The sequence below is a fragment of the Crocodylus siamensis genome, chromosome 1 (genome assembly GCF_052110815.1).
Source record: "Crocodylus siamensis isolate JL-2025a chromosome 1, ASM5211081v1, whole genome shotgun sequence".
Taxonomy (NCBI): domain Eukaryota; kingdom Metazoa; phylum Chordata; order Crocodylia; family Crocodylidae; genus Crocodylus; species Crocodylus siamensis.
The window spans coordinates 46,993,361-47,016,723 of NC_143395.1; the positions used below are offsets into that span (position 1 = coordinate 46,993,361).

Sequence of the window (23,363 nt, forward strand, 5' to 3'; positions counted from 1 at the left end):
TCCATACACCAGACCCTGAAATTTTAAAATCCTTTTGTGACGTTTCCTATTTGCCATCGCTTTACAAACTCCATTCTTGCAGGAGGAAAAGAAGGACATTTTCCCCCTCTAACCCACCTTCTAGGAGAACCCAAGCCAATAGTCTTTTTACAGGAAAAAGAATCCACACTACACTTTCCTTTAATGGGGACAGGGGTTACAAGTTGCCACGTCTGTCATCTATATAATTACAGTCTGTAAACTCCATGATCATGAAACAGCTTGCTCTTCAGTATATCATGCTTATGGTGAAATTTAAAAAGAGTTCTCAGGAGATTTGAAAATCCCCTTCAGTGTCTTTCAAAACTTATAAAGTAGCAATTTAAAGCCATTTCTGGTGTTAGGCCTCCTATTTTCATAAGTAGCTGCAGGATCTTTTTCGGAGGTTAGAGGCAGAGGTGTGAGTTGTACTAATAGTATAAAACAGTGGGGAAAGGACTTGGGAATTTGGATAACACAATAAATAAGAACATTGGGTTGCAAATACAAAGGTGATAGAATACTTGAGAAGAAGTTATTAGGATATGATAGAATTTGTGATCCTCAGACAGGAAAGGCAGGAGAACAAGGACACTGGACTTGAAAGGGAAATTTTAACCAACTTAAAGAAATAATAGGTAAGCTTCCATAAGCAGACAGATTGAAGGATAGAAGGGTCCAGAAGAGATGGCAGTTCCTAAATGACATAGTATTGGAGGCTGAACAGTAAGTTCTTCCAATATGGTGGCAAGATGATCACTGCAGGAGACTGACTTAGCTGAAAAAGGAATTTGTTTGCTAACTCAAAATCAATAGAGAAACATAGTCAATGGATAGAGGGTAAAGTAACTAAAGAAGCATACCAAGGAAGAGCAAGAACTTACAGACAAAATCAAGAAAGCAAACTGTGCCTTTCTCTTCTCGATGATCCAGTCCCGTGCTGCCTTTGCCTGGGTAACTGGTCTTACTAGCCTAGGACTCTCGTATAGACTCCAGAGGGCTCCTCGATGACCTTCTGAGTATCCCCCAAACTCGTCTGCGATGACTTCGGATGGTTCTCCAGTGGAGGGGGTCCCCTTGGAGAATGCCTCCAGAGTTGTCACATGTCTTGGCAGGTGCCTACAGGGTTCCAACCTCCCCTACACGCTGGCCACACACCAACCTATGAGATGAGCTTCAGGACCTTTTGTGACTGGCTCCTTTTGATGTCTTCCCTGGTTCCCACGTGTCCTCCTCTGCAGACTGGTGCCTTGGGCTCTAGCCAGAGCTGGAGGGTCTGGTGACGCTCTGCCTTCGGTGCTATCCCTCTCACACAACACCCTGTGCGTTCCATGACATGCTGCTGGTTGTCACTGTGTTCTCGTGTGGTTTTCCATTTCCAAATGGGGTCTCTAATTCCCTGAGCCTGGTATAGTGTGCTAGGTTACCCTGCTTTAGACAGGGAACAAAATATTTTCAAAAGAAAAGCATGAACTCTAAACACTCACCACCAGAGAAGCCTCACGCCACAAGAACAACCCAATGTGAAAAAAAATAAAGGAATAATGACAAGAAATGTGAGAAGGAAGAGACAAAGAAGAAAAGCAAAGTAAAGAGGGGCAACCGTGGGAAGAGTCCTGTGCCCCTTTTGTTCCTAATGCCCCTAGGCCAGCGTGTCCCCTGGGCCGGGGCCCACGCCTTCACCCTGGCTGGGGTCTCTCTTATCCCCTCTGGGATCCTCCTCTTACCTAAGGTCACAGCACCTGCTGCCTCTGGCCAGAGCTCCCTCGCCGGATCTTCTCACTGCTACTGTCGGCTTCGCTGCCAGCCCCTTTGTCGGTCTTCCCCAGCACGGAGATCCTTTGTGGCTCCTGCTGCTGCCGCTGCTGCCGGCTTTGTTGCCAGCCCCTTTGATCTTCGCCAGTTTTCCCTGGCGCAGAGATCCTCTGTAGCTCTCGCTGCCACCACTGCTGCTGGCTGCAGCGGCTGGGTGAGCTTCACTCAGTGGTTCCTCACCACTACTCCAACACTCAGCGTGCCCCCACCTGTGCTCGTGGGGCCATTTTTTTTCTTTGCCAGGTGATGTCTCTTTGTGATGTCACCCGGCTTCAGCTGGAGATAGGCGCTGCTGATAAATCACTTGGGCGGTTTTCTCTGGTGTGCCTCCTCGCTTCTCTGGACCCTGCAACAGATGGGGTTTTTTCTTCTTTTACTTTTAACTGCGGTCTGCCTCTGGACGAGGCTTCCCCCTTGGTCAACCCTGTGTTCCTGGGATACAAATGCAAAAACTGTGGTACAACTGTGAAGATATGCTAGGCAACAAGATTGGGTTTTATAAATATGTTAGACAGAAAAGTAGGACAAAGAAAACAGTGAATTGGTTGCTCAATGGTGAGGGCTAACTGTTAAGTGAAGTCACACAGAAGGCAGAGCTGGTCAATTACTATTTTGCTTAAGTGTTCACTCCCTCTCCCCTTTCCCCTCTCTGCCAAATAAAACAAATCTACAACCAGGAAGTCAGCAAAATCAATATAGACAAAGGAGAAGAGTAACTGGTTGGGTGAATGAAGGGAGCACAGGACACCTATTTGGACTTTAGTTATTAAACTGTAGGAATGTGGGATTGATAGAATTGTGAAAAGCCTGGACAGTAATCGCCCTTTACTCAATGCTGGTTAGGCCTCAGCTGGAATACCACATGTAGCTGTCTTCATATTTTCAGAAGGATGTGGAAAATCTGGAGAGGATCCAGAAATGAGTGACAAAGATGATAAAGGAGTTGGAATACAGGCTGTAGGAGGAGAATATAAGGCAACAGTGTATGTTTTGCTTGGAGAAAAAGATATTATGGGGGAGCATGGTGGCAGGTTTTCAAATAGTCAAAAAACATGCAGAGGAAGTGTCTGTGGGCTAGGCAGCAGGGGTACACAAGAAATGGCTGGCCAGGCAGCTTGCAGGGTTATTGAGGGCTATGTTCACAGCCCTTGCCCACCTGCTGCTGAGGGCTTAGGGCCACAGATTTTGCTACAGGCCATGCCCACTGCTGACTGTGCTCCCAAATCTGGCAGCCTGCTATTAGCTCTGCAGTTCAGATGGAGTGGCTTCATGGGCTAAATGCAGCCTGCAGACCATATGTTTAACATCCCTGGATTAGATAAACCCTTCCAACACTATGATACTATTGGCACTGGATTTATGACCCAGATACCTTCTTCTGTGTGGATCCAAATCCTCAGGCCAATCACGACTTCCCCATTCAATAATAGAAAAAACTATATTGATACACAGTTGATAGCAAATAAGAATAATGCAGGCAAGGCAAACAAAATAATCCCCATAACTCTATATCTACCAGTCGTAGAGCTGTCACAGGGGGAAGGTATGTCTGGCCAGAATGCGAGCTTCACCCTGTGGTTCTCTCTTGAATGTCAGATATCAGCAGCCTGGAGATTGAGAGCTGATGCCCCCCCTGCCCCCAGTGGGGTGGGTGAAATGATCTGGTGGTGTTCCCTCTGTCCATGGTGGCCTTGATTTCCTCCCTCAGGGACCCTTTGCTGCTCTGAAATCTCTCCTTTTTGTATTCTTTCTCCTCCTCTGACTCTTCATTCCCAGGCACCATTCATTGGTTTCCCTGTAGTCGTCATACTGTCTACATTATATTCTGACAGCATATTCCTTTGTTTCCCAGATCTGTCACATGCACACACATTAATTTGGGCTGGATAGAATGGCCTGGCGGGCCAGATCTGTCCTGCAGGCCAATTTCACCCACCTCTCTTCTAATGTGATATCTACTTTACCTACAAGGCAGTTCCTAAAAGCAAATCTCTAAATATTGTTTTCTAGCCTTCAGATACCCTATTTTTCTACTTTGTTAATGGTATTTTTATTCATTCTCCAGGGGTGGGCGGATCAGAGCTTAAATTAGAGCAGGTCTCAGAGCTACTCTAATTAAAACGCCAAAGCATCTCATGTATCAGTGTCCACGTCCTTCAAAATGGCAGTGGGGGGCACATGAACTAAAGATTGTTTGATGAGCTTTAGTTCAAGCACCCTTGTTGCCATTTTGAAGCAGGGGGATATTGTTACACGAGACGTGGGAGGTTGCTGGAGTGCAGTAATTGTCATGTTCCAACAGACTTGATTAATCAAGTCTTCTCTGATGCACTGTAATTACAAGCAGCCCCAGTCCCTGGACCCAGGCCTTGGCTTCCAGCCTACAGCCCCAGCCTCTGGCCCCCAGCCCTCTTCAGTAAGTGTCCCACACTGGATCAAGGTGGTGCGCTCATGGACTGCTGCTCCTTAGAGGGAACATTGCATGTATCCCAAGGTACTTCCCTTTTGTGACATGCAGTCACAACTTGTAAAAGGATAAGAATTGCTAATCATGCAAAGAAGATGAGAACTGCTGTGTTACTTCATTTCAACCAGTCTCTCTTTACAAAGAGTAATATGCCTCGCTGTCCCCAGCCGCGCCGGGTCATGTCTGCAGGGCTCTGGAGGACTCTCGGGGGAGGGAAGCAGGGTGGCCCACGCACAGATCTGGGGGCGCAGGTCCCCCCTACCTTGGGAGTGTGCGTGGCAGTGGGGAGCTGGCCCTCCCTCGAACGAGCCACCCACAGCCCTGTCCTGCTTCCTGCTGGGGCCCTGCAGCCAAGCATTGTGGCTCTGGGTCCCAGGCCCCACCCAGCTGGGCAGCAGCCCCAGCCCTGCCCCGCTTCCTCTCTACAGGGGCCTCAATTTCCCTCTTTTCTTGCCTCCCACTTACCTCGTGGAGCTGCTCTGCAGGCTGCCTGGGGCCACGTGCATGTCCGTGCATGTGGCGCCCCCTGGCTGACTGCCTTCCTCCCACTTCCTCCCAGCTCCTTGCAGATTGTAACAAGGTTATAACAGAACATTGCATGACTTTAAGTGACTATGCTTCCTAATAAACCAGCGACATAACGAAACATTAACCAGAGTGATGTTAAGTGAGAAGTACCTGTAACTACGTCAAGAAAAATTTTTATTGGCTTTTTCATGACCATAGTTTTCCCAAATGAAACTTTTTATTCTTTAGGAGGAAAGGAAGTAACATATTCTTTTTTGATTAGAAACCATTTGAATTATGTTTTCCTATGTATGCAGGTGGTGGCTTAGCAGTTGTGAGCCCTAGTGCAGTGATGATGATTGTGAAGAAATCGCCCCTCTGTCTGTCCTTTCCTGGGCTCATTCTAGCTGCACACCTCTCTCTTTTTTTCACTTGCTTTCTTTTTTGGTTCAGGCTGATCACCTAGGTGACTGGGTCAAGTAAATTCATGAGGGGAGACTCTCTCTTCCTCTGGCAGGCATTTTGAAAAGCCAGAAGCAAAGTGCCTCCAGGCTGTGGCCTGGATTAATTTCTGCAAGTAAAAATGTGGAAATTAGCTAGGAGTTAGGATTTATGTCTAGGCAGATGAGTTTTTAAAGTGCTAGTATGTTGAAGACTGTGTAAGACTCTGATTATGTTTGTTCAAAGTGTATTCTGACTTCCTTGTCCTACCGCTCTCTCTTCCCCTGATCAATAGAGGTATAAGGTTACAGTGTGCCTGGCTGTTTCACTGTAGGGGTGAGAGGCAAGCCTTTTGCTCCCAGCCCAGCCACAGAGCTTGCCTGTTTATGTTCCCTTAGTCATACTTGAGGTTATCTGGGGATTCTTTGGGCTGAACAGGCACCCAGAAATATTACCAGCGGGCAGAGCACCCACAAGGCTTGCAGGGTCTGTGTATGCACAGAACCTGAACAGAGAGCAGTGCCGAGGTGGTAGCTGCGTCACCCCCAGGGTGTTCTGCAGAAAGTGGGACAGCTGGTGGTAGGCACCTGGTTGGATACTCCTAAAGCGAGGTTTTTGGGCCTGGCACAGTGAGGCGGATGGGTCTGCATAGTAGTGCTCCCTACTGTGCAGCCACAATGGTCTCACCTAGTAATTGAGTTTGCATGCAGGATAGGGAAGGGCTTTGGACTGTGTGCTGAGTGACTATGCAGAGGGGAGCTGGGTTGGGGGACCATGCTGCCTGCACAGGGAGGAGAGAGCCAGGCTACTTGTGCTCCCTACATGGCAGGAGGAGCTGGGCAGCTTGAGCAGCCAGATGACAGCTGGTTTGCCTGTGTTGCCCATGTGGCAAAAGAGGGGCTGATTTGCCTTTGCCAAGAGGCTACTCTACCTCTGAAACAGAGGGGAACCAGGCTGTTCATGCTGCTTGTGTGGTGAGGGAGATCTGGGCTTGCTTGTACTACCCATGCAGTTGGGCTGTCCGCATAGCTTGGGAGGAGGGCTTTTGATGGGTGGGGTGGGTGAGGGGGTGACATCTATGGGATTGTGGTCCAGAGGGATACAGCATGTGGGGTGTGTGGTCCTCTGCTTTCCAGAAGTTGGACAGCCCCAGCCTAACATTTGTCTATCTTAGAGTAAAGAAGAGTTTTAAGGAGAAAAGTGAAGGAGGATAGTAAGATGGTTTTGTGGATGTTTAAAAGGGAACTCCTTTTCAGTGAAAAGGTAAACCTAGAGGAATTCATAGTATCAAAACCATTCTGACCTGTTGTGGTCTTTCTTAGTTCTTTGCAACAGTAACATTTCTGTATTAGTTCTCTGTAGTCAGAAATGGAGTGAAAACTAAGATGTCTTGAATGTAAAAAACGTTGAGAAACACAGGTTTAGTCTGTTTCCCCCACCAGTTTATTCACCTTGATTTGTTTTTCAGTTTTAAATGTTATAAAGGATCGGTGTTCATTTTCTTCCCTAGGAAGACTTTGCACAGTCTAATGCATCTTGCCATTAGTTTTATATCTACTTTCTTGAATGCTAAAAAGCGAAATTAAGTCATAGGGGCAGCTACCTCTTAAGAAATCTCATCATTTTAAATCAGCTAATTTATACCACTGAGCTGTGTTGCAGATTTGTTCCAGCTTCCAGTGTAAAAACCCATTTAGGGGGAAGGTGGTGGTTGCAAACTTTCATAAACAAACACAAAATTAGCTATTTTTTAAGGATAAATAAATTGGCCAATTTGTTGATTCAGCCAGGCCCCCTGCTCACAGAATGGCTTTGCTATTTCCACTTGATGGCTTTGCAGTTTGGACTAGGATTGTTCAGGCACAATAAACTTCTTATGATGAATTCCAGAATTGCTGAATAAAAACAAATTTAGAGGTATATTATTTATCAGCCTACATTAAATTGTCTCATAGCCACAAAATGGACTATAAATGAGCTATACATGTTAAAAGTGATATATTAGATTGATATAAACAATTTTTAGCAACTTTACTAAAAAGAGTGTCTTGAAGACTTTAAGTGTTCTTAACTATTTTGGTGTGACAGAGCACCCTTTTTTGTGTCTGTCACTTTAAAGGCTGAAGCAGGGAGCTTCCAGGTGTCTGATGAGGGTGGCCATTTTAGGGTCCAGCTCTGAGATAGTAGAGAACAGTTTGAGACCAGCCAGCAGGGAAAAAACATCTCCCTGCTGAGTTCTGGTTCCATGAACAACTTGGAGGTAAGGGTGAGGCTATGGGGATGGAGGAAGCCTCATTGATCCTGGACATAACCTGAAACTGTACCCTGCCAGGATACGGGAGGCCTAGTGGAACTGCTGGTGGCATCGCAGCCCCACTTAAATACCAGGACCGATCGCCTCCCTAGTGGAAGGCAGGTTGGGGCACCTAAACCCAGTCTTCACCTTTGGGTGGGTTACTAGGAGGATTAAGGGGGGCCAGGCATGCAGAATAGTGAGGGGCCAGGCACACTGAGTTAGTAGCATCCGATTCCAAGGGGTGTAAGATGCCGGGCCTTTAGGAAAGGGTAGAGTGAAGTTCAGGCATGCTTAAGGGACAGAAGCTCCTGAACCTGTTGGGGTGGAAGACTTCAGGCCCCACTGTAAGGGGCAGGGGTGTGATCTGAGAGAGGGATATAGCAGTCTGGTGAGGGGCCAAGGGTTAAGTAATCCCATAGTTGAGCAATCACTCAGTTCCATTCGGGTGACGGTCATGGTAGAGTCCCAAAAAACCATGCCAGGGCTGACTGAGGGGTGGAGAGCAAAGCCCAAGGTTCTCTTTGAGTAGAGCGGTGTGAATGTGGCCTGGATAGGAGGTATACAACAGACAGGGTGAGAGCCAGTGGAGTGCAAGAGGCCATGGTAAGAGGAGGCTGGTGTGTGTATGACCCTGAAGGGAGCAGTATGATAAAAATCTAACTGTGTGGCTGGTTTGGCCCAGCTTTGAGATGGAGTATTTTCACATGGTGTGAGATCTGCGAGGCACGGGACATGTGTAGGGATGGTAGGAGCATGTATACGTTGCCCATGGACATTTGGAAGCTGCCCTTGTCGCATTTACTATATATAACATTTTATGCACTGGTTGCTATTTTAAAAAGTCTGGTATTTCCATTTTTAATTTCCCCTGCCCTAGTACTGCTTAAATAATTAGGTTTTTGTGATGCTTTTCATGATAAACTTACAACTAGACTTTTCAAAACTAGTACTGGTAATTATAGGATTTATTTTTTGAGAGTTCTGTGATTAAGTGGAGCAGATACAAGTACCTCTTTACAAAATGGACTGGATAGCTGGATGCACCATATAAAGGCAAAATTCTGCTGTGTGCTAAGTTCAGCAAAGTTATCCAACTTCACACTAGCGAAGTGTAGAATTTGTGTATGCATGTGCCATTGCTGGGATAGGCTGTGCTTAGATTCATAGATGTTAGGGTTGGAAGAGACCTCAGTAGGTCATTGAGTCTGACCCCCTGCACTGGGCAGGAAAGAGCTCTGGGCAGGAGTGCAACATCACCACCTTTCCCCTAAATGGGTTGCTACAGTGGAAGCTGGAACAAAACTGCAACACAGCTCAGTGGTATAAATTAGCTGATTTAAAATGGTAAGGTTTCTTAAGAGGTGTGTGCCCTCTTTGACTTAATGCTGTTTTTTAGAAAGTAGAAAGGTGCTTGTCCAGTGTCCTCTTGAAGACTCCCAGGGTAGGGGAGATCACCACCTCCCTTGGAAGCCCATTCCAGATTCTGGCAACACTTACTGTGAAGAAGTTCTTTCTAATGTCCAACCAAAATTTGCGCTCCGTCAATTTGTGGCCATTGTTCCTAGTTACTCCAGGGGGTGCCCTAGTTAATTAAGCATCTCCTATTCCCTGCTGCTCCCCCTGATTTTATAAGCAGCCACAAGATCACGTCTGAGCCTTCTCTTGTGAAGGCTGAAGAGATCTAGGTCCCTTGGTCTCTCCTTGTAGGGCCTTTACTGCAGGCCTCTGCCCATATGAATGGCCCTCATCTGAACCCTCTCAAGATTCTCCACATCCCTCTTGAAGTGCGGTGCCCAGAACTGGATGCAGTAGTCCAATTGCGTCCTGACCACTGCTGCATAGAGAGGAAGCATCACCTCCCTGGACCTGCTAATGCATGATCACTTTGTCACATTGACAACTTATGTTCATCTTGGAGTCAACTATGACTCCAAGATCCCTTTTTGCTGCTGTGCTTCTGAGAAGGTCATCCCCCAGCCTGTAAGTGTGTTGGTGGTTCTTTTTGCCCAGGTGCAGCACTCTACACTCATCTTTGTTGAACTGTGTCCTATTTTGTTCTGGCTATTTTTCCAGCCTGTCCAGATCTGCTTGGATCCATTCCGTACCCTCATGTGTGTTAACTTTGCCCCATAATTTGGCATCATCTGCAAACTTGGACAGGGTTCTCTCCATGCCCTCATCCAAGTCACTGATGAAGACATGGAACAGCACCCGTCTAAGGACCAAGCCTTGCGGGACTCCACTGCCAACATCTTTCCAGGTCAATATCAACCCATTCACCACCACCACTCTCTGGGTGTAACTCCCTAAGCCAACTTGCCACCCCCCTGACCTTGTAATCATCTACATCACAGCCTGTCAGTTTATTTATGAGAACGGAATGAGGTACCTTATCGAAGGCCTTCTTAAAGTCTAGGTAGATGACATCTACCTTGACTCCTGTGTCTAAGCATCCTGATCCTGTGATCAGGTCATAAAAAGAAACAAGGTTAGTCAGGCAGGATATACCTGCAGTGAGCTTGTGCTGATTTCCTCTCAGCATTATTTCTCCTGCTGGGCTCCCACAAATGTGATTCTTAATGATTTTTTCCAGATTTTTCCCAAGGATAGAGGTGAGACTAACTGGCTATAGTTTCCTGGTTCCTCCCTCCTCCCCTTCTGGAGTGACCACAATGGCCCATTTCCAGTCCTCTGGGACCTGACCAGAGCACCATGAGTGCTCGAACAGCCATGCCAGCAGTTCTGCTATGACACTGGCTAGTTCTTTCAGCACCCTTGGATGAAGTTCATCCGGGCCCGCTGATTTTGAACACATCCAGCCCCTCCAAGTGCCCCTTCACTAACAGTTGGTGGGCTGGTGTCCCTTCTGTGCCTGTCAGTGATCCAGTTGGGAGATTTGTCTTGGTCTGTGTCTAGGAATACAGATGCAAAGAACTCATTGAAGAGCTCAGCTTTGTCTCCTCTCTGTGTCACCAATTGTCCTAGTTTGTCCTGTAGGGATCCCATACCATCCTGTGCCTTCCTTTTGTTGTCCTTAATTTTTGTCACCAGGCTAAGTTCTAATCCTGCTTGGCCTTCCTAACTGATTCCCTACAAGTGCAAGCCAGGGAGGAATACTCCTCCTTGCTAGCTACCCCCTGTTTCCACAGCCTGTATCCCTCTTTCTTTGAACTTAGGCTTTCCTGGACTTCCCTGTCCAGCCAAGAGGGTGTAGCAGGGCACTAGGGCGCCTGCTACTGAATAGTAGTAAGTGGGCTCAGCTGCCACTCACCAGGGCAGCAGGTGGGAGTTGCTATGGCAACTGATTGGGTCAGCTGACCGCCAGGGGGCAGGGCCTGGCCTTTATAAACAGAGAAGGCTAAGGCCAGAGTCGGTTCCCCTGCTGGCAGCCTAAGAGGAAGAGAGAGCTCTGGGGGAGCAAGCAGAGCAGAACATAGCAAAGAAGCCTGATGGCTAGAGAGTGTCTGCTTGACAGTTCTGGATGGAGGAAACGCTGAGAAGGATATATGTAAAAGGGAGCCAGGTTGGCTTGGAAGTTGAGTTTGGCTTGGAAGTTGTGTTGTAACCCAGGAGGGGGAGATTTTGGTTTTGGTTATTGTTACTACCGGAGGACCGGGTGAGGCTGTAGGGGTGGAGGAGGTCTCATGGGAGCTCCCCAATAGTGGGGGGGTTCCTAGCGCTGCAGGGGGCGCTGCGTTTTGGGGTGTCCCAACCCCAGCCCCAGTATGGGTGGTATCGGGACAGGCCCAGTGTGGGCGCTGGCAGATAGGCCCGAGAAGGCGGGTCTGGGACCAGGTAAGGCTGAGGCCGCCTGAGCCCCGTTGTGAGGAGCCCAGTGGGCATAGGACCCTAGAAGGGGTCTGGGGCCAGGTAAGGCTGAGGCCGCCTGAGCCCCGATTGCACGAGAAACGCGAGGCATAGGCCCCCGTGGGGGCGGGGAAGCGCGAGGCACAGGCCCCAGGAGAGGGCAAGCATATGGAGGAGCCACAGGAGGGGGCGAACTTACTGACAGACAGAGGCCCCGGGAGGGGGTGAGCGGATTGAGCAGGCCCCGGTGCGGGCGACGATAGAGAGGCAAGGCCCCAGTGCGGGCTACGAGAGCCCGGGAGACAGGCCCCGGTGTGGCGAGGGCTGTGAGAGAGGCGAAGGGGGGCGCCTGTGAGGGCGCTGGTGGGCAATTGGACTAAGCCCCAGTATAGCAAGGTAGGCACCATGCCAAAGCAGATATAAAAGGCAGCCTCCCCTAAACACTTAAAACGGCAAAGATGTGGCGGGCGAGATTGGTGAGGGTGCATTGGACACCGGCTTAACACAGTAGCCGGGGGTGGGGGCTAGGGGAGTTCACGGCACCCCTAGGTCATCCCTGCCACAGAGGGCTTCTTGGCTCCTTTGCACCCTTTTATCCAGAACAGGATTTTCTCCTTCTGCACCTGTCGGATTTCTCCCTTGAGGAACAACCACCCTTCCTGGACCCCCGTTTCACCAATGCTCTTGAGCTTTAACTCCTCGCTAACTAATCTCCTGAGCGCACTGAAGTCAGCCTTTCTGAAGTCCAGCACTTCAGCCCTTCTGCTTAGTTTACCTATCCTTTGCCAGATTGTGAATTGAGTCAATTGATGGTCACTATTCCCTAGGTTATCTTGTACCTGCAGATACCCTGCCAGGGCATCCCCTGTAGCTAACATCAAGTCCAGCAAGGCATTTTCCCTAGTGGGATTATATACCTTCTGCATTAGGTGGAGGTCCTGTATGCAGGTTAAGAACCTATGTGTGGGTTAGATTTGGCTGACTGCTCCTTCCATCATGTCAGGGTAGTTTAGGTCAACCATGACAACCATATCTCTTGACCATATGGCCTCTGGGAGCTGTATGGAGAATTCCAGGTCTAGCTCATCCTCCTGGTGTGGTGGTCTATATTAGACCCCCACTGCCAACTCCCTTTCTCCCCAACCCCCTTGTATCCTGACCCACAGTACCTTGGTTTGGCCCTCTTCTGATCCCATTTTGATTGTAGAGGATGTACATTGTTGCTTAACAGAGAGAGCAATGCACCTCCCCCCCCCGCTTTTTTGCCCTACTCTATCCCATCTATACAACCTGTAATTTTTAATGCCTGCTGCCCAATAATGAGTAGGGGCCCACCAGGTTTCAGTTAATTCAACCAGGTTGAAGTTGTTGCTTGCAAGCAGGAGTGTAAGTTCCTTCTGCTTGTTCCTCATGCTCCTAGCATTAGTGTAGAGACATTTAAGCCCCCGGAGGGGTGCCCTTGGTACTCCCCTGTCTTGATGTCTGTCAGCCCCTTAGTGCTTACCTGGGCTGATCCAGTGCATTGCTGATCCTATGTTCTCCTTATCCTCTGCTTCCCTGTCCCCTGATGAACATAGTTGAAAGCCGTTTGGAGGATATCAGCCAACCAGTAAGAGAACAGACTCTTACCTTTAGAAGAGAGATGAAGACCATCTCATCCCAGGATGCCTTTCTCATGAAAGTGCGGATTGTGGTTGTAGAAGCCAAAACCTGCATGGTGGCATCAACTCTGGAACTGCAGGAGTTGTTAGATTATATAAGATATTTTCAGTATACCTTACGATTCCAGATTTGCATGTACTGTTTATTATTTTTACTGTCATAATGTCTAGGAATCCCAAATCATGAACCAGGATCCTGTTGTATTACAACTGTACAAACGGAACTAAAAAGACAAATCCTGCCTCAGAGAGCTTACTACTATATTTACTTGAATAGAAGATGACCCCCCCCAATAATTAGATTCTTTATATGGAAAATTTATAAATTTGTTATAATCTTCCAGATATAGAATCTGATTAATAGAAGTTTGCCTTAAATTTGTCCCCTTTCCACTGCTACAGCAGGGAAAAATATCGGGGGGAGGGGGCAGGTAGTCCTTTTCTCTCTGCTTTTCCCCAATTTTTTTCCCTTCCCCCTCTCCTTACTGTCAGGCCCTGCTGTCCCTGAGGACATGGAAGTGAGGAACAAATTGGAAAACACTAACCTTGACATTAAACTTGTCAATAACAATTTGTATATAGTACCCATGCGCTTAATTTATCCAGATTGGATGTATGTTAACTATTTATAAAACTGCTGTAAGTTTTAGTACAGGTATTCCATAAACACACTTTTGAGCAGCAGTTTGGCACCTACTTACATGTAGTACAAACCATGCATGTTATTAGTCTAAGGCCAAAAAAGTTTGTGGTTTACCACATAGTTCATTAGGCTTGAGCCCCACAAGAGTCATCAGGATTTTAAGCCATGGTGACCCCACCCTCCCCACAAAGGATCCATGTACTAATTAGTTCCACTTATGACTGGAACTGGGTGTTCTTGTCAGAAATCCTGCTCCAAAAATTTATGTGCAGATGAGGCACAGAGCAACTAGGTCTAGCTTCACCTCATGGAGGGTGGGGCCACACTAATCATATGTGCCAGGCTGAGAGAGGAGGTGATGAAGGGATTCTGGGTGAACAATAATCAATGTCATGGCTCCCCATGACTTTAAAAGGAGTCAGTGGTGAGGGGGACTGTGCTTAATGGGCAGTAACCTGTATCTTATTCATATAGGCTACACTAACCCATTCTTGTGGTAGGTTCCCATCAGCATGTTTGCTCAATATGGGCCATGTGTTCTATTGTCATGTTCAATGTTGTTTGCATTTGATCATTTTCATAGTTGGTTTCTATTGCTGAGCACATGCTGCTTTTGGCAGGAGTTTAATGCTAGATAATATATTTAGTGAGATTTTCTTATATGTGATAGTAAGACGAGGGGCTTTTTTCCCCATGTTAATTGGGGGGATGGGGAGCAGACCTTGTCTTATATTCAGGTAAATATGATATCTAAGGCTCTTCATAAGCATAACTGTAAAGGAGAGAGGAGAGTTGCTGCTGGCTAGTACATATCAGCTGTTTTGAGAAATCTTTTACATTTGCATGCTCCTGTATGCAATATAAGTCGGCCAAGTTGCCTTAACTTTAACCCTAAATAAAGTGGGGTTAAAGTTGCAAGTCGGTGAAGCAGCAAATCAGTCAGGAAATTGGAACCTACGAACTGTTGTTGGAGGTTGTGCGATGAAGGAAGCTGTAATGGTTTGGAAACGTCAAGAGGAGACCAGACATCCTTGCCAACACCATAATGCAGAGTGCAGCAGTGGGGGAAGAGAAAAACAAGTAGATCCAAGAAAAACTGGGAAACCAATACTGAGGACTGAATGGGGCTTCAACTGACAGAATGTACACAGCTAGCCAAACAGAGTGGAGGAGGGTTGTTACAGCATCTAAGATGCCCCATTGGTCACAGCAGCCTTGGACTGACTTGAAAGTTACAACTTTTGTAATTTGCTAGAAGTATGATTGTTATGTCTGTCCATACTCCAAATGAAGATGAAGAGAACAGATGGCTTTAGATAGTCACAAGGAGGATTCAAGAAAACTGAGACCTGCATCTAGCTAGCCTGTCCCAAGGCCAGTTTATTATGGCACATCTGTTGTTTCTATTTACTGCAAGACCTGCTTCTCAATCTAAAATAATGAGTTTGGTAATAAAAGTAATTTCTGTGGGCATTAAAGGAAGTGATGTGAAAAGTATAGCTCAAGATTTTTACTATACAAAGCTGTTAAGGGGATATTAATTTTCTGTCAAACTAAGCAATGCAGTGTGAATGAAGCATTAAAGATTCACTTCTGACTTGCAAGAGCCCATTAGGTATTTGAATGCGCAGCAATAGTCTATTTCAAGAAAGTGAAATCCTATGCATAGAATGATGCATGGTTCCTTGGGAAAATAAAAAAATCCCACAAAACTAGCACATGGTTATGTAATTAAAGGCTTATCTTTATATACTCCCCAAGGGAAGACAATTAAGGTAACAGGAGCAACCAACTACCTATTTTTTTGAAAAAATGTTAAAATGTTCAGCTGTTACAGGCAGCTGAAAATAGACAGCTACATCATTATGAATCATATTTCAGCTATGAACCTTTTGCATTGCAGCTACTAATCAAATTGTTGTATTAGACAGCAGTAGAACAAGGCTGTTATCTAGTTTAGATAGGATGGTCCATTATGTTCGTTGTGCTTGAGGACCCCTCTACATATTATGTGTGTCATACAATTACCATGTTAATTGTGCAATTAAATTAGACCAGCTGCAAGGACAAATTAACTGCCATGCTATAAAAAGGTCCAACCAGCTATAAAGTTATTGCTGGAAAATATGTAATAACTATATAGTTGGTTGCTATCCAGCATTAATTTGCAGGGCCTGCCCCTGGGGTTGGGAGTCCATCAGCTGAGGGGGCTCTCAGCTCTGGAACTGTGGATGCAGGGTTCTTGGCCAGGGACGGGCAATTATTTGGGCGGAGGGCACAGTTTTGCATAGGCCGCAGTTTTTGCTTCCTGTTCAGTCAACAGCAAGCAATGTGAAACAAAAACAGCAGCATATTTAAAATGCGGTTTTTGCGTCCCAGCCACCAGGAAGCAGTGGGGCCAACAGACCTATCCACCAATCAGCAGTGGGTGGTTGCATGGGGGGGAACTCCAAGGTGAAAGGCCCCACCATGCTGTCAGCTGGGCCTGCAATTTAAACCAGGCCCTAGATATAATGTATAATTCCACAGTCATGCCTCCTGTCATGCACATATGGCATGGCAGGAAGTGTGATTGTGTGGATTGCATATTAGATCCCATTATGCTTTTACCTGCACATGTACAGGGGGCCCTGAGGAGTAGGAGGAGTAGTCAGGTAGGACTCCTGTCTCATGCTGTGCTTCCAGAATTTAAAAAAAAAAAAAAAAAAAAAAAAAAAAAGGTTAAGGAGCTGTGTGTTGCAGGAGGATTATTCTGGTTTCATGTAGGTCAATTCTATAAAACAACCTGGTTTTTGTGAAGAGCTGGGCTCACCTGAGCAACATAAGTTGAGCTTAGGAAAATGCAAGAAACTAAGGATTGGAGCAAAACTCTTTTTATAAAGTGAATCAGAGAAGGACCAGCTGATCTTAAGTTTATAGTTGTTGCAATTTGCTAAGAAAGAAATTGCTGTTCTCAAACACATGCAGAGGAATATCAAGTATAGGAGTGCCAATATAGATGGCATCAGTGAAATAGTTACTAGAATACTGTATCAATTTATTTAAAAAAAATAAAAAAAAAAAAATATATATATGTATGTATGTATATATATATAAACAAGTCGGTAAGAATTCAGACAAGAGCTACAAGAGAGATCTTCCAAGAGGGACTAAGACCCTCAGTCCATTTAATTTATTACAAAGAAGGTTAAGATGTGATTTGATCATAATCTATAGGGCAAAAAAAAATACAATGGTAGAAGGGCCATTGCTATTGGGCATGTAAACTGAAGTAAGATATAGCCTTTAATGTCCAGCATGTGAAAACTAAAGATTCAATAAGAGTCTATCTGCTATATTCCCATGCATCACATGGTTCAAAATGTGAATCATCTTCTTTATAATATAGTATTTAAAAAAATCATTGCCTTTTAAAAAATCTAATGTAACCTAATCAGTATGTATTGCCCAGAAACAGTAACATGGTCATGTTATTGTCATTTGATTGAGTTTCCTAGGCTTGTTTTTCTAGGACAATATTTAACCCGGCAGAGTTGATGGAATCTTTGATGCAATGTACAGTTCCCGTGCAAATATTCTGCTTTTAATGTTTTTGCCATTCAGTTTGACAAAGGATATGCCTATAGCATCCGCCATAACTATGGAAAAGAAGGCAAAAGGACTGATTATACACCATTTAGCTGCATGAAGATTATTCTATCCAATCCACCAAGTCAAGGGGATTATCATGGTGAGTGCTTAAAACCAGAAGATTCAGAATATATGGAGGTTCAGTACTTTTGGGAGAGAACTGTTTAGATGGCTGAATTACTAGAAACTAGTTTGTAGCTTATGCCAATCATTGCTGTCAAGTTAGTGCTCTATTACTCTTCTGGTGATTTGTCTTATTACTGAACTACGTCAAGCAAGAAAAATTAATTCAAGAAATTTTCAATCTGCTGTGCCAAACTCTTCACTGTGTTTTCTTCTTTGTGGCTATACTCCTTTCTACTTTGCTTTTTGTTTCAGAAAATACACTAGAGTTACTCATCTTTGCTCGTAAACTGTCAAATCTACTCCAGTGATACTGAATCCATTCAGTTTTCAAGGACAAATCACTGAGTTACAGTATTAGATTTTTAATCTCACAATCATAAAGTAAGAACAGCTGATGAGAGATAAGGAGTTTTGTTTTATATTTTATTGATTAAACTGTTTAGTTGGGAAAGATGTTGAACAAGCTTTGAGACATGAAGTGCTCTTTTTCCCCTATTAAGAATGATTGAGAAATTTTAACTTTACATATTACTGTACATTACACAAGGCTAGATATAGATGCATGAGACTCCTGCTGCAGCTCTTGTACATGTACTCAAGCTAGGTTTATATTACCTGAAGTACTGCTAGCAGCATAGCCAGGACTCTTCTTCCAGATACCATTTGACAGCAAATGACTGCATATAACGTGGTCCTATAAGGCAAAGACTTTAAGGCTGGGGACAAACATTACACACAAGCCAGCGTAAGTGATCAGAAACAGGTTTAAACCTGTAACAGAATAGAAGTTCAGCACACAAACTGGTTTGAAAACAGCCAAACCTGGCTGAATGGATGTAGTATCAGACTTAACTGGTTTAGGTCAAACCGATCTATCAAACTTCTGTCCCAGATCCCCTCCTGACTCAAGTTACCTTGTAGTTCCCCAGGATGCTTTGCACACCCCTGCACCCCTCTTTGCAGGGTGGCCCACTAACATGGCTCATGCTCTGCTGCTTCAGCCCAGCACCTAGCTGGCCCCACCCTTGGGCTGTCACAGAAATATCCACATAGCTCCTCTGCCCAACTGCGGCTCCTGGGCTGAGGGTGGGGGGAGGGAGAAGGAGGGCATGGGGTGCCAACATAGCCATGGGGTCCACACAGCCCTGGCTTGGCCAGTATGCTGGTGGGACAGGGCATGGTGGGGAGCCAACAGAGAGCCTTCCCTCAGGATCTGTGCAGCCTGAGCTCAGCCAGCTCAGAGTTGGCTGGGGTGGGCAGGGGATGAAGAGGAGTATGGGGGAAGCCAACACAGATGCTTCCCTCAGGGTCTCTGTTAACTGCCCCCCTAGCTCTGGGCTGCTTGCTGGCTGAGCCGGGGCTGTGCAGACACCGAGGAATGCATTTGTCTTGGCTCCCCATGTGCACACCATCAGCTTGGGGCTTTGTGCTGGCCCAGCTGGAGCTATGTGGACGCGAGGGAAGTGCCAGGCATCAGACCCTGGAACAGGAAACTCTGGGATGTTGGAGGAACAAGTGTACAGATGTTTGGAGTGTACAGAAGTTTTAGGTAACACTTCAGAAGGAAGTGCTCTAAAGAGTCTCCATTTTTTAGGTTAATTTTTTTAACATTTTGACCATTTTTGAAGCGCTTCTTTATCTGTGTATGTCTATAAATTTGCTGTTTAAAGTATAATAACAGTCTTCAGAGCATTTCAAACAATCTCTCCAGAGCCTCAGTCATCTGTTCAGTTTTGTTCATTTTTAGTGGTGGAATTCATGAAAATAATATTTTTCAAAAAGGAATAAATCCTATCATACTCTTTAATAAAAAGACAATCCTTTTACTTTAGTTTTCTTGACTGTTGGTTGTGTGTTCTGTTGCTTCTTAGGCATAGGTTTTTTGTATTTGACACTACTCTTACATGACACAGTGGTAAGCTGTTTTGACTGCCTATGCTTGTAGTAAGGGACCTAATTAAAACTGTTTTCCACTCAATGAATGAGAATCTTGGCCTGCTTATGTTGTGAGGCTTTATGTAACTCTTCAGCCTGTAGTGTCCTGATAAACCACACTGTGAAGTAGTCATTTAGAGAAAGAGTAAAGCATCTCACACATGGGCAATTAACTTTTTTATTAATAAACTGTTTAAACAATTAAAAGCAGCTTAGTCCATCTCTTGAGTGTATTAATGTGCTAACTCCAGGGTAAAGAGTCTTGTTTGTGAGCTTGCTTGTGTTTTGCTGTCAGGATGCCCATTCCGCCACAGTGATCCTGAGCTGCTGAAGCAGAAGCTCCAGTCCTACAAGATCTCTTCTACTGGGATTAGTCAGGTAAGGGTATTCTGTGTGGACTTCTCAGTAATGAGGCATCAGGCTCTGCCTTTCAGTTTTATTTTGTATCTGTGTAGTAATACCATGTACATCTTAACAGAGTTTATGGGAAATATCTCTTCGTGTAAAAGAATTAAGTCAGGATCCTGGCTTTTCTGCTTAAACATTTTTGCTGACAAGGCCGATTCTTTTCACCCAGCTGCTAGGTGGAATCATACCCTTTCCTTCCCTGAATACGTTTATACGCCCATTATTGTTTTTATACTCCAGTGCTGACAATGACACATTTGTTTCAGTAGTGTTTCATACTACTGAAGCACCTTATTAAGTACAGACTATTGAATTGTCTTGCAAAATGCTAAATGCTTCAGTATATTTTTAAAAGGAAGCATTAAAAGTATTGCTTGGAAGCCTGATCTACGCGCAAGTAGTAGATGAAGAAAGAAAAACATTTTGACACTGGAGAAATAGCATGGTATAGCTGGGCTGGCTGGGTAGGTAAGTGTAAAGGTACACAAGCATTCCTGTGGTTGCAAGAAGCCAAAGGGATTACTGTTTTCATTGAGCTAGTTCAGCAAAGAAATTTTAAAAAAAGTACTTAAGTTGACTAAAACCTATTTTAAGGTTGTTAATCAGCAGACAATGTTTTATTTGTAGTATGTGCTATTCTGTTGTTCATAGATAGCTGAATGAGTACTAAATTTTGAAAGCCCCACTGAGAGTAGCCTTCCTTGGTTACAGCTGTAGAAATAATCAGTACAGATTAAATAGAAAGACCATGTAATAATGAATAAAAAATTATGTCCTTACATAAATATTCTTAGCCAGTTGTGGACAGTCCTGAACTGGTTCACTTCTACACAACTTTTTATTTTTGCTAATCTAGGAATTAAACCCTTCAACATTGTTCATCTTAAGCGTGTTACAGCATGAAAAATTTCCTCCTTCAGCTTCTTCCCTTTTTATAGGCTTCATAATTTAATGCTACTTTTAAATTTCCTCACAGCTGATCGCTGTGGTGATTAATTAGAAGCAATTGCATTAGCACTCCTTTGGTGTGTATTGATATGCTTCATCAGAGATTGCTCCTATGTATTTCACCTTGCTGGGGTTGTTTGACCCCAGTACTCTTTTCTGCCATGGCAGGGGGTTGGACTTGATGATCTGCTCAGGTCCCTTCCGACCCTACAAACTATAAAACTATTTGCATGAAGGAACAATGCCTGCAGTTTAGCCTTAGATCAGGTAAGTCCAGGGGGGTTCACTAAGGTTCAGGTAAGTAGGAGTGGGCTTCGCTAAGGTGCTATATTAGAAGCTACTTTAACCACCAGTCTTGGAAGTGTTGTTTTTAATGTTAATATTTTTTACGCATGGATCTTAGGGCCTCTACAAGGAAAGGTACGTATAATCACTGTCATTTAATAGATTGGGAAAGAGAAGTAGAGACAGGTGAAGTGACATGCTTGTGCACTTGAAGGTCAGTGGCAAAAACAGAAGAGTAAAATGATTTTTCCTTTTGAGTAATTTGCACATGCCTCCCCCTGCTTCTGAGATTTCTGGCCAGAATGATGCATCCAAAAACATGTGCCCTAAGATGCTTTATACTTTACGTTGGAGGTGTAAATAGTCTGGTATTCAGACCTCAGTTTATTTCACCCATTCGTGACTTGAGATGGAGCTGCTCACAGTTTAATTTCAGCCCCTCAAAAACCCTTTGCTTTACCTCTCAGCATCGTAGCTCATTGTCTTGGAAAATCAGAGTGCTTAGTTTTAGTAAATCATAGCTTTGCCTCTCGCTAACCTCTTAATTCTGTCAAGTCTCCTGTATCCAGAAAGGCCTCCTCATAGCTTCCTGATTTCAAACAGTGTCCCTCCTGTGAGCGGGCAAAATAATAGACAGTTGCTGTATCTGTTATTAAGATACAGCAACTGTTTCAGTTTCAGGAAAATGTTTAATCTAAAAGCCATTTTTCTCTCAAAGCCGACTTTTAGACTACTGATTTACCTCCAGAGTAAGTCTATGGGGTTGTCATCAGACCAGCATCCCAGTACCCCCCTGGATATGCCTGGAATGCAAGTGCAAATCATCTAGATCACCTACTGTGCAGGATGCATGAAACCACATTATGATGAAAAGAAATCATTTTTGTATGAGATGGAGGACAGAAGGAGATCTAAGAGCAGATTTCCTACAGAAGAAAATATTTGCGCCTGCCTCATACTCCTTCTGAGACTTTGGGGATCTGGGCACTTCCAGAGAGGAAGCACTAATGTAGACACTCCTAATTCTTAGCCTTGATTATGCTGTGAGCCATGTTCATGTGAATAGAAGAAATGAAGGCTGCGGAAAGGCTGACTGTTTGCCCTTTTCTGTGGTCATGACCTAGATACACATATTATGCATGCAAAGTAGCCTGCTCTGGTGGGAAAAACTGCCCAGCCCTCTGTGAGGTACTGAAACACCTAATTGGCCAGAGGTGTAATAAACATTGTGTTGTGTGTATCTGTTGCTTAATGGATTTGAGTGAGACTGCGTGGGTATACAGAACAGGAACTTATCCGATCCCAGTGAGTTGTTGGAGGCTTCCCTGAAGCTAGTGTTCCTCTACCTCAACATTTATTTGAATTTTGTAAGGTATTACCCACCCTGCGCCTGAGGTTCTGAGCGCCCATGAGGGGAAGAGCAGAAATCCTCAGTATAGTGAATTGTAACAGGCTGGTGTGGTCTATAGACCTTAGTATCTGCAGCGTTTGTAATTTGTTCTCCTGTTTGTAATACATCCCTATGTATGTTTTCTGTTTGTACATTTATATTGGTTAAAGTTATTTATTAATATACTTTCTTAATTCAATTTTTTTGTGTCTGCGTTCTGATAGTGTCAGATGGGGCTGGGCTGTAAGCTAATATCTGACCAATTGAATCCTTAAATCCACCAAACTACAGAGATGATATTTCATGAAGCTCCCCTGAGGTTTTGAGGAGAACTAACAACCCGGAGGGCCCTGTGGTTGTTAAATAGAGACCCTCAGGGTCTTCACTAAGGCAGGTTATTAAGGCAGCATCAATGCCTATGGCATCTCAAGCTGTTGTTTCATCCCAGAGCTCAATTCTATTGATGTCTCCTCCATCCTACCAGTATGATACCACCATCTTCTGATACCAATAGAAACCCAGAGAACAATAGCAACTCTACACTTCTTTGCCATTGACCATCCTGAAGTACCAATAAGCCTTCTGATGTACTTTGTTAGTGCTGGATGATAGCTATGGTGTGGAGGATTTAGAAGACTCTCTGAGTACTCTCTCCACCTTTCTTCAGTTTGCTATCTGGTGTTAAGAGGATCATCTTTATTGAGGTACTAGGAAGGTCATCACCTATCACAGGTTATGATTTTCAGTGCTGACTATACAAGGGTCCTAATCACTGATGCCAACATGGCTGTATTAGGATTTATAGACCCCTTAAGGGAGAGGGATCTTTTTTGACAGGCCCTCTAATTTTGTGACCAGTGGTTTCTGTACCTAGAATGATTTTACCAGTTTGTTCCCAGAATATGATCACTTGGCTGAAACTTTGCTCCCACCTTGAGACTTGGGGAGGACTTATCCTAATTTGTCTTCAGACAAGGTAATGATTT

At 44.8% G+C, this 23,363-nt stretch overlaps 1 protein-coding gene across 3 annotated transcripts in view; it reads left to right on the forward strand.

Moving 5' to 3' along the window:
- PRIM2 (DNA primase subunit 2) overlaps positions 1-23,363 on the forward strand; it is a 238,641-nt gene that overhangs the window by 171,004 nt on the left and 44,274 nt on the right. For 2 of the 3 annotated variants that reach the window (XM_090034474.1, XM_090034482.1), the window contains 2 exons: positions 17,259-17,385; positions 19,642-19,724. The exons of the other annotated variant lie outside the window; for it this stretch is intronic. In XM_090034474.1, coding sequence (XP_089890600.1) covers positions 17,259-17,385; positions 19,642-19,724 — 210 coding nt within the window. The remainder of the gene's footprint in view (positions 1-17,258; positions 17,386-19,641; positions 19,725-23,363) is intronic. 3 annotated transcript variants of the gene reach the window in all.